The 12,120-nt window shown below is 43.1% G+C and overlaps 1 protein-coding gene across 2 annotated transcripts in view; it reads left to right on the top strand.

The window, feature by feature from the left end:
• Positions 1–12,120, top strand: part of IMPG1 (interphotoreceptor matrix proteoglycan 1) — a gene marked incomplete at both ends in the record, with an annotated part of 86,793 nt that overhangs the window by 55,902 nt on the left and 18,771 nt on the right. For both annotated transcript variants that reach the window (XM_082634021.1, XM_082634020.1), the window contains 2 exons: positions 2,613–3,141; positions 5,788–6,007. In XM_082634021.1, the coding sequence (XP_082490147.1) occupies positions 2,613–3,141; positions 5,788–6,007 (749 nt within the window). The remainder of the gene's footprint in view (positions 1–2,612; positions 3,142–5,787; positions 6,008–12,120) is intronic.

The following is a 12,120-nucleotide window of genomic DNA, read 5'->3' as shown; positions in this document are numbered from 1 at the left end:
GCAGCCTTCATACCCAAATTAATGAATTTCTCAATTCCTTTCTCCCCAGGGCATTCTCCTTTTCTCTCCTCATTGAAAACATTTCCTCTTATGAAGCACAGGCTGGGCCAGAGATCCACTTTGACATGTTATGCAGTTTATAGCAATAACCCTGAAATGGTATATTTCAGTCCTCTTTATTGATATCTACTATGCTTGATCAGGACAAGTTATATTACAGGTGTCATTCTTTTCTACTCTAAGGCCATTTTCCCAATTTCAAGTTTTCTTGGCAAACCCATGATCTACAATAAAGTATCTTTATGCTGATTCCCATCTGGATCTGTCTTCAAGGGCCTCACCACCAATTCAAAGCCAATTTGCCCAGGATTCAGTGGACCTTGTTTTTTTTCCTCAGACTTCACCATAATAATTCTTAAGACCACGAGTCCACTTTGGGATATTCTCTCTCAATTCCATAGCATCCTCCTTTCATGAATTCCTGCATAGACAGCCTGGCCCTTTTCTCTTTCTTCTTTCTTCCTCTCAACCTAATCTCAGCACACCCTCTGTGCATGTGTGACAGGTAGCACCCCAGCAGGGCCAGGTTTAGGGTGTAGTGAGTGAGGCACAGATTTAAGGGCAATTGTCTTAGTCAGCTTGGGCTGCTATAACAGAACGTCATAGACTGGGTGGCTTAAATGACAGAAATTTCTTCCTCATGGTTCTGGAGTCTGGGAAGTCCAAGGTCAAATTGCTGGCTGATTCAGTTCCTGGTGAGGGGCTTTTTCTGGTTAGCACACAGATGCCTTCTTTCTGTATCCTCACATGGCAGAGAGAGAGAGAGAGAGAGATCATCTCTCTTATGTCTCTTGTTATTTATAAAGACACTAATCCCATTCATGAGGGCTCCACCCTCCTGACCTAATTACCTCCCAAAGACCCTACCTCCAAATACTGTCACATTGGAGATGAGGATTTCAACATATACATTTTGGGAGAATGCAAACATTCAGTCCATGGCAATAGAGATTTGAATAAAACTGTGAGTGTATATCTAGAAAGATCTTGGATGTTACAAAGATCTTTCTTTGTAGTTGAGTGAATTATGGGTAGACACACCCAGGCATCCGCCCCAGGTGGAAGAAAAGGGGGTGCTTCTCTGAAATCTGGTTAAATTCTCCACAGACAGGTTTTATTTTAAGAAACTAATAAAAGTAATATGATTCTACCTTTCAGAGCTGTTTATCACTTAGATTTTCAGTTTGGGTGATTGCACTCTAGTAAATTAGCTGACTAAGGGTACAAAGATTATATCTGCATCCAGACAGTCCATCCATCATGCTTAGCATTTGGACTTTAACACAGCTTTCACACATATTTGCCAAAATACCACCAAAGTATTCACTGAAAGCTCCCTGTTTTGATCTACCTAATGCCTTAAATAATATCTATCAGTGGCTCTAGATTTAGGTTTATTGGAATATTTTAATAACCCACCAATATCTTTATCTGAAAGCTTCATATAACCACTTTCTTAGTTCATAAATACTTATTGACTTTAATTTTGCACCAAAAAGGGAATGGACTTCAGTAGTTCAATACGTACTTACTCAAGAAAGCAATGCAAAGTGGTGGTATTATCAAGGTATAATCATGTAGGAATGAAAAAAACCTTTAAGTATTACCCAATATTTAGTTGTATGGCCAATACAAAGTTCAAATTATATGTGTAACCCACATCTTCACGCTCTCCATATCATTTTGCAAATAGGCAAGTTATTCAGTCAGATTATCCAATTTTGGAAAAGCATAATTTAAATTTTAATTGATGAAACTACCAAAATGTGATAACTGAGATCCCCCCAAAAATCCAATTACATAAAATTCAGGTTTTCATGATTGGAAGGTGAATAAAACTATGGGCCTGAAGAGCACAGCTAATTGTCTGGGAGGTCCAGATGGGGATGTGGGATCCGAGTCTACCCCAAAGCCATCTGTGGCATGCCACCACCTGCTGACCTAGTCCTTTTTTACCACCTGGTCCCTAGATGTGCTGTGTCTCACTGGGCAGTAAGTAATTCCTGTAATTCTAGGCAATTGGTGCTCTTTTAGTCTCACATATCCAGAAGTATTGGGCCTGAATAAAATCGTTATAGAGACCCACCCTCTGTCTCCCTAGGTGTGGACACAGGGCTGCCTGCCCTTTCTGTACCAATTTGTCTTTTTTGTTTTTTGGCCATGCCATGTGGCTTGCGGGATCTTAGTTCCCTGACCAGGGATTGAGCCTGTGCCCTCATCAGTGAAATCACGGGGTCCTAACCACTGGACCACCAGGGAATTACCACCAATTTGCTTTTTAAAATATGATGGTAAATATGGTAATTATTTCACTACAGAAGTAAGTCAAAACATGCTGTACATCTTAAATTTATGCAGTGAGGTATGTCAGTTATATCTCAATAAAACTGGAATAAAATCAAAGAAATTTAAAAATAAAATATGACATTAAGATAGTCAAATGCTATTTTTCCAAAATTAATTTTAACTTTGGATTTTCTTTTTTGCTTTCTATTCTTTGCGGGGATGCTTGGACATAATGAATTGGTCTCAGGAGCTTCCTCCATGGACAGTTCTTGGTCTCCACCTGCTGTGGCCTCTACCTCCCTATCAGAAACTCTACCTTTTTTTACTGCATCAAGCCTCTTTTCTCAGACTGATCAAAGTGCCACAGACATAATTTCACTTGACCAGACAGTACTAATCCCACGGCTAACCATCCCCACTGATGATTATTCTGCCATCAGCCAATTGGCTCAGGAAATTTCACGTTCACCTGCATCTTCAGAAGACAGCAGGTTGAGTATCAGCAGTCAAGATACAGTCGGAGACTTAGACGGAACGGATCTCGCCAGCACTCACGCATCCTCTGAGGTACTGGGATTCAGTGGGTTTGTTTCCACCCAGGATCATTTCTTGGAGAACATCACTCCTGGCCCAGCTTTGCAGTACATCACCACCAGCGCCATGACCGTCGCCGCCAGGGCCCGAGAGCTGGTGGTGTTCTTCAGTCTGCGTGTGGCCAACATGCCCTTCTCCACTGACCTGTTCAACAAGAGCTCGCTGGAGTACCAAGCTCTGGAGCAGCGATTCACACAGCTGGTGAGTGGACACCACATACAGCTATCTGTGTGTCTCCTTTTTTTTTTTTTTTTTTTTGGCTGTTATTTTATAATATAATCCCTGGCTGTCTTGAGCAATGCAAGGTGGAAGAGCCAAGCCTCTGAGATAGCTGTTGCCGACGGCATTCAGCTAGAGCGTTGAGATGGATACAGATCCAATGGGCCACTGCCGCCCAGCTTCCTGGGAACAAACTAATTTTTAAGACCTTTTCATTATAGTTCCTCCTGATTTAGTTTTCCCAGGAATAATACATAGCCACTCACGGACTGAACTTGGAATTTATAAACAATGTGAGCAGACTTTTCCTAAGTTATAATGCCACATGCTGTTTTCCAGCCATCTGTCTAAAGGGTTCAAGGCTAGAAAAGTCCAGCACAAATGAGGCTGAGAGTTCAAGTGTAAGAATTCTTTTTTTTTTTAGTTCCCCTTAAATTCTCATAAAACTAAAAAAAAAAAAAAAAAAAAAAAAAAACTGACTAAATAGCTTAGCATCCCAAGCCCTGACAAAGAAAGTGAGAAGACAATCATGGTGGCATATAACCCTGATTTATGAAACACTCCCCAAACTCACATGTACTCTTGTAGAAATACATACACAGTGAAAACTGCTGAACTATGAACCTCTACACAGTCACGGCTAATGAAATTCAAGTACACAATGCATAGCACAAAGATTACAGAATTTCTGAAAATAAGAGGAAAGATATTTGTAAGCTTCATATAAGTTAAATCATTATGCAAATTAAAACCACATAAACACCAATGCTTCAGATGAACTTTAAAGTAAGACTTTGTGCTATTCCCTCCTCCCCCAAATGAGGTGAGTAGATATTGGGACAATCTCAGGAACAGAGTCCCAGGGCACCGAACCCAGGTGTATTAACTAGGGTACATGCTGGGCTGCCATAATGAAAAGATCAAGAATACAGTAACTTAAATAGAGTACAAGTGTATTTCTCTTTCACTGGGTGGGTGCGACAGCTCTGCTCTATGATGTCATCCAGGGACTCACAATCCCTTCATCTTATAACTCTGCCAACCCCAAGGGTGTTTCCTCACTCATGCAGCCAAAGCTGGGTCACCAGTACATCCCTGTTTCCACTGTGAGAAGGGGAAAGAGAGGAAGCCCAGGGCAAGCAATTTCCTAAGCAAGTGATGCCAAAGTTGCCCATATCTCTTACACTCATATTCCATTGGTGGGAACTGGTCACGTGACCACAGCTTGCTGCAAGGGAGGCTGGGAAATGTGGTCTCTAGCTGGGCAGCCTCTTTCCTGTGAAGAAGAGGAGAATGATTTGGGAGAAGGGAGCAGCTAGTTGTCTGCACACTAGCTGAGGACAGGGAATTCCCACCAGAGGCCAAAGCAATGTTAAGACATAGAGAATGAGCCTAGTCAAAGTAGGTGGGAGAAAACAGGAGAGAGCGGTTCCACACTTGGTATAAAATTTCCTTTTATTTTCACAATGACCTTGTGCGGGGGGGGGGGGGCGGTGGCAGTTACTGGAAGGGGTACCAACATGTGGGTCTGGGTCAGAGTCAAAATTCTGGTGGGGTGGGGACAGGGGCAAAGGAAAAGCAGATCTGTGCCAAGCGTGGGGGATTGTAGTTTGCATCTGTGTCCTCTCTGGGTTCGTGGGTGTTGGTTCATGAAGGAGAGGGCTCGCTTTCAAGGCCAGAAACAAAGCAGACATCGCTGAGTTTCAGACATTTCTGAAAAGTGATTCCAAGGATGGTCGTGGGGACCTCCCTGGTGGTCCAGTGGTTAAGACTCCGCGCTTCCACTTCATGGGGCACAGGTTCCCTGGTCACGGAACTAAGATCCCACATGCCATGCAGCTCAGCCAAAAAAAAAAAAAAAAAAAAAGGATGGCTGTGGCTTACAAGAGACAGGTGTGAGAACATGAAACACAACCCTCTGGTCCTCTGGGGCATCGTTTTGAGATTATTAAATTATAACTTGGGAAAGGTCCTTAGGGAACAACTTTTCTTCTCCCTCACAATTCAGGTGAGAGCACTGAGGTACAACAGTAGTGAAGTGGCTTGATGAGGTCACACTGCTGGCTAGCGACAGTCACAGGACTGACACCTAGTCTCCTGACAGCCAAGTTCTCTGCTCTTTCCACTTCACCACATTTGTGTTGATATGAAGCATCCTGCACAGACAGACGAGCTGATGTTTCAGCTGTTGTTTATTTCAATACATCATTTCAAATTGGTTGCTTCTAAATGGATGTCCTTTTTACCAGGCATAGGTCAGTCTGCTCCTGGGCTCAGTTTGGAACCCGTTTTTATTTACTTGGATTTTTTTTTAATAACTCAGCCTGGCATCCCTTCTTGGCTGATAGCATTGACCTGGATTTTTTTTCAATCCTCTGTTCTCACAATTCATCATGAAGAAAATCACTGCCCATCCATCTCAATACCCAGGAAAGTGGAAATATGGGACATAATCACTGCAAATAGATCATTAAATAGTGGTGTTCTGGTCTCATGTTCAATCCAAACACAAACATGAAAAAGGAACTGAAATTTATGCCTCAGATATGAAATGTGAGTACAAATGGAATTAGCAGCAGCTGAGCACTTAGAACACCGTTAAGAGTAAACCATCTTTTATTTTTGCAGCTGGTTCCATATCTACGATCCAATCTCACAGGTTTTAAGCAACTTGAAATACTTAACTTCAGAAATGGGAGTGTGATCGTGAATAGCAAAATGAAGTTTGCTAAATCAGTGCCATATAACCTCACCAAGGCTGTGCAAGGGGTCTTGGAGGAGTTTCGTTCTGCGGCAGCACAACAGCTTGATCTGGAAATAGATAGCTACTCTCTCGATGTTGAACCAGGTAAAAGAATCCAACCCAGAAAACTGGGAGTGTTTGGGTTTTGTTTGTTTGCTTAAGCATGCAGGTCAACTTTGAGGCCACAAAAATCAGTTTAAAACTGCACTTGACAAGATAACTTTTTAGAAGCTATGAATCAATGTCGTAGAAAGGTAGGGTCCTAAGACACGCAGGTTAAAGTTTTCCTACATCAAAAAAGCAAAGAGCAAGTATACACCTCTTGCTTCACAATCTGGGCTCTTTAGTTTCCCCACAGAACAAAACTTTTGCTGTGCTTAAGAGATTTTTTTTTAACATAACCCACAGCCAAGCTAATTTACATCTTGCCGGAAGTCAAAAGCACTTTCTCGGGATGAAAATAAGACAGTTTCCCGAGGAAAGAAAAATAATCATTAGACCAAAACTCAAACTTGGAAGAAAGCCACTTCACCATCACCCAAGAGGAAAATCATGTCCCTTCCCATTTGTATACCCTAGATCAGCTTCCACTTGTGCAGGTTAAAACAAAGTAGTTAGATGTGAAAAAAAACTTAAAGATACAGCGGCTGAGCCCGAAGCTACAAAATAGAAAGCAAACATTTGTTCTGATAATAAAGCATAGTGTATGTACCAATATAACCAGCTATGCCCAAATTGGGAACTGTTTCCACCGTTAGCTTCAAAATTCTGTTTTCTAACCAATTGAAGACAATTTTTTAATTCCCTGGAGCGCAAGGGGGCAAGGCTCCAAATCTACTGGAAAAGCGACCTGCGTTCAGAACAAACTTCCTAATTGGCTATGAATTAGTGAGGTGGATCTTTAACATCCTCCCTGGCTTCCTGGGGACTAACAATGAAGGCATAGGGAAAGGCCTTGGGCAAAATGCAAACAAAAAGGCTCAGTTGGGAGACACTTCTCTTTGATGGAGCAGAGCCTTGAGCAAATTTAAGAAAATTGCCTCCTACCTCAGTAAACAGGATTATTAAAAAGACAGAGAGCCTGAAGGCACTGAGCCTGGGAGTGCTTACCTTTGAACACAAGCAGCTAAGCAAGCCCTCCCGACCCCTAAGAAATCAAAGACCTCCTAAATGCTAGTAAGATACTGCCTCTTCCCCTGAAAACTACCAGGGGATCCCTTCCAGTTAAAATCAGAAGACCAATTCTTTTCAGTCAATTGAAAACAAGAGCATATATAGGGAGAACTTAGCATAAGAGAAACAAGGGCCTGACCCCCTCCCTTTTTTCCTCCCCAGGGAGCTGACAGGCTACTTAGAGACCCATCCAACAATAGGAGAAGGTAAAGTAAGGAGCCAAGTTGAGGCAGGGGAAAACTGGGTCCCTCTTAGATAGAGGGCAGGAAGCTGGTAATGTATTTGCCAGGGATGTGTAAGGGACCCTGGGGACGCTGGAAGGAAGCACAGCAGAACACCGTGACCTTGGAGGGCTATGGTCCTGAACATGAATCCTGTGTTCTAATGATGCCAAAAACTCTACCTCTGTGTACCAGTGTGGAATCGAATCTCAGAGACAGGGCTTTGGGTGAAGTAGAAAAGAATAGTTTTATTGCTTTGCCAGACAAAGGGGGACACAGCAGGCTCGTGCCTCTCAAAACTGTGTGGCCCAACCTGGTGGTGGTGGTGGTGGTATTTGGTGAGGAGTTTTATAGAAATGGTTCAAGGGCAGGGTTGCTGATAAGGACTGAGGTGTGTACAGGGCCTGCATTCCTTTAATCTGGCCTCAGGTGGTCCCTTGATGAGTTTCTCGAGGTTATCAACTGTGATCTTCCCCAGAAGGAAGAATGCTAACATCTTCCATTTGTTGGGGGTTTCAGTTCTGCAGAAGAGCTGAAAGATATTGTTATGTGTATCCCTTGAGGCGGAACCAGGACGCTGCCCCAAGGCTGCACTGTTGTTTCTTGACTATTCTTCCCTTGTCTCACCATCCCCTACCTTCCCTGATTAGCGTCTGTTTGAACCTGCCCTTTGGAACTCAGGGAAGGTCATGGAGGCTGGAGTGTATTCCCTACAAACAAGAAACAGGGGCACAGAAAGGCTTCCATACCCAGGAGACTTACAGGGTCCTGTTCAGTTTCACTAACAGCAGCACTCCATCTCCACAACTGGAAAATGGAGACAGTAACAGTTGTGAGGATTAACCAACACTTAGCATAACATTCAACACACTGTAGCTGACTAATAAAAGTTAGTGGGTAATATTGTAACATCATCATTAGCAACTTGACTACTAATCTGTGATCTGAGGAGGGTACCAGTGGGAACAATGACAAGCACCATGACAAGGTATTTGTGTGGAGGTTCAACTGAAATTATTTCACTAATTTCTCACAACCAGTTTGGCTATGTAGCTTTTCCTCTAAGAAGTCAATAGCAATAGAAATGAGGTGGTGCTAACATGGGTTCCAGTCCCTACTGGAGCCAAATTTACACTGATTAATGGTAGAGCAAGAGGGGAGGCCAGAGAGCACTGGGCAACCTGGGACATTACCTTACTCTACTTCTTTCTTGATACTTGGTGAATTCAGAAAAGTCTGAATTTTTAATACGTTGGAACTCATAGAAGTATTGAATGACTGGGTGGATGGATGGATGGATAGATGGACGAGGTCTGCCAAGAATGGCTGTCGTGAGCCAGCCAGGACATGAGTAATGCCTAAACGGGAGGGTTGGAGGACAGCAGAATTAGAAAGCCAAATATGGACTTTATAAAAGTTAAAAAGAAATAGCAAAAAAACTTTATGGATTCCTCTATATAAATCAAAATGGATAAATCTAATATCCAAAAGGGCTCCTAGTTATAGTGAGAAGCCACTGTGCCATCTTCCGAGGGACAGGGAGCTGGAGAAGGTGGGAGGAGGCGGGGCTTCCTCCCTCGCAGCTGGTTTAGTTATTTCACAAAAGGCAAAGGGAAGATTCACCTGTGTAGCCAGCAAGTGGCGGATGATGGATTGAACCTTTCCATCTTCTACATGTGTAACCCAAAAGAGTCAGCATTCATCCACCACGGTAATAACCGGCGAACATATGTAAGTCCCTGCCCAAAGGAACTTGCCCTGTGGCCAAGGGCAGTCACCTTACAATGATGCTGGGATCAAAGCTATGTCTTTTTCCTTCAAAGACCTTCTAATGAGCACTTTCTGATAGGCTACTCTTAGTTGCAAATTTCTGTGAGTTTGGGAATCACCAGGGAGGAATCCCATAAAGAAGAAAGCACTGAGTTTTCCTTTAAATCCCATTTCATTGAAGCCTGAGGCCTGAATAGTACAGAGAAAATATGGGGATAGAGATGAATGTAGAGAATTCTGGTCCCCCTGGCTGATCTCAGGCAGTGAGGAGGCCTGTGGTGGTTGGTGGTATGAGGGCTGGGCTGCCGCAGCTGCCATGAAAACAACCAGCATCGTTAAAGAAACAATTACTCGGTGACATTTGATAAAGATGCCAAGGGGGACTTTATTCCGGGGGCTCATCTCGGTGGATGTAGGGACCATGGCAATGGAGTCTCACAGTGGAGGAGAGCGATTGGACTCAGCTCTGGGCACAGCACACGCAAGCAGGAATTTATAACCAGGGAGCAGAATGCGTCAGTGGATGGAATATTACTAAGGAACATCAGGGGTAAGAGGGGATTCTGGCTAAAATGACCTAAAAAGATTCTTGCTGGAGGCAGGCCAGGTGATCAGACACCACCTGGGAGAGAGCAGAGGATGAGGAACCTGATGATCAGATATATGGAGGGTGGGAGATTCTGGCCAAACCTACTTAACAGCTTTCGTGCTAAAATTGGACAAAAAGAGACAAACACAGAAGCCCAAGAGTTGAGGTCGAGTTGAAAATTTTGGGGGAGCCTGAGTTAGGGTCTGGTCAAGGAGAAAATCTTTGTCAGCACCAGAGCCAGAGAGGCAGGACACCAGCCACAAAAGTTTGGGTGGCAGTGGCCCAAGCTACCTTTGGAGGGTGGTGGCTGCCGAAGAGAGGGAAGTGGCAACCCAAGACAGAGAGGTACTCGGGGACCCACCCAGACAGACACAGACTCACAAATGCTCCCACCTTCATTCTCACACTATTCACAGCCCTTCCCTGTTCACAGCCTGCTACAACCATTGCTTCTGCACAGAGTTCATTAAGTTCTTACTTCTATGAATCTGCACATCTTATAAAACTTCTTGAAATGTAAAATGCCAATCATAAAAAAAAAAAACCTGTATACTTAGAGTATAGTAAAGTGTTTCTAGCCTCAGTTCTCCTGTACAATTTTAGTTTGGGGAAATATGTACAAAATTAGTATTTTGATTATAGAAGAAATGGGTGTCTGGATTTTAAAACAAATTAAGGGAAAATATGCATATGATTTTCAGTAGTTTTCTTCTTATTCCTTTAATCTAGAAGATGACAGCTACTTTGCTTCTAGTTTTTCAGCATGACTGGCTGGTCCAGACTTTCTCCTCATGGTGGTGTATTTAAGTGTCATGGTGATTGACAGGCAAGCTGATTAAAACATCTCATAGTACATCCAACCAGTGCACCCAACTGCTCACGCTGCCTCTCAGGTCCCTGGACCCCAAGTGATGATAATTACTTCAGCTTCCTAGAGAACAAGGACTCAAATTCCAATACACGTGGCCTCTGGCTCTGTTGCCGGCATGGTCTTTTCTACTGCCTAAGGCTCAGCTGATGCTCAGCAGTGCCCACCCCCCAGCATGTAGTAAGAGAGGTCACAGTGTCAGGGCACTGACCATCAAAATCCCAGATAACACCCGAAGGCCATTTTAGCCAATACAAGAAGCCTCGCTGATTCGGGTTTGTTCATGCAAGTATTTGCTTGAACTTACTGGAGAAAACTCTCCTTGAAAGAGGATCAGAAAGGGAACTCTTGAGAGAGAAAAAGGTCAGCTCTGGAAATACTGTACATCTGGAATAAATACCTAGCTTGTCTACGGGAGAGAAGCCCAAGAATCTTTCCTTGGAAAATGAGGAGTGTGTCCTATCATTTCAACCTTTTCCCAACCAGGATGGCCAAATACAGCAAAACTAAGTTACAGGGTGTCTTATCTCTTTGCACTTTTCTTACCACTTTCTTGGAAGAAACAGACTAAAACTAGGGCTACACAACACTGGAGGGTCTCCCGTCTCAGGTGCACTGTCCCCCAGCCCAGGAGCTGCCAGCCTGCCTCCTCCAAACCCCAAAATGTGAAAAGCATGAATGTCATACGAATAGATAGTGAGCATATGCCACAGTCTTATTTGACTCATTAATAAGGAAATTGTTAGATGACAAATCTGGTTTAAAGAGGATATGGAAATAGGGACCTTATATAAACAGAGAACAAAAGCAAATGATGAAATCTAAATACAAAACAGAAAATACAGTCATTGTATTTTATCCACTTTCTCTACAATAGCTTCTAACTTTATAGAGTTGTAAAATGCCATAATCAATAGTAAATGGTAGGTCAAACCAAGTTACCTCCTTCTAGGAGTCAGCAAAGTATTTCTTAAAAGGCCAGACAGTGAATATTTTAGGCCTTACGAGACAAAAGGCAAAATTGAGGATATTATGTTGGTGCGTATATAACCATTTGAAAATATAAAAATCTATTTTAAAATGTTAAGGAATAATCATTTAGGAAATATTTGCATGTAAATTAAAAGAATTTTAAATTACTTAAATTATAAAAGATTTTTATGATGCACAGGCTCCGCGGCCATGGCTCACGGGTCCAGCTACTCCATGGCATGTGGGATCTTCCCAGACCGGGGCACAAACCCGTGTCCCCTGCATCAGCAGGCAGACTCTCAACCACTGCGCCACCAGGGAAGCCCTCATATAGTTTCTTATAGCTTCTCTTGTTCCTTTAATCTGGCCTCAGGTGGCCTTCTTTGGAATGAAGAATGCTAACATCTTCCATTTGTTGGGGGTTTTAGTTTTGTAAAGAGCTCAAAGATATTGTTATGTGTATCCCTTGAGGGGGAACCAGGACCCTGCCCCAAGGCTGCACTATTGTTTCTTGACTGCTCCTCCCCTGCCTCTGCATTCCCTCCCTTCCCTGATTAGCAACTGTTCGAATCTGCCCTTTGGAACTCAGGGAAGGTCATGGAGGCTAGAGTCTTACCTACAAGAA

Source organism: Mesoplodon mirus (assembly GCF_964341445.2).
Source record: "Mesoplodon mirus genome assembly, chromosome: 10".
Lineage (NCBI taxonomy): Eukaryota > Metazoa > Chordata > Mammalia > Artiodactyla > Ziphiidae > Mesoplodon > Mesoplodon mirus.
The sequence above is the reverse complement of the archived record's forward strand: the minus strand, read 5'-3'. Positions and strand labels throughout refer to the sequence as shown.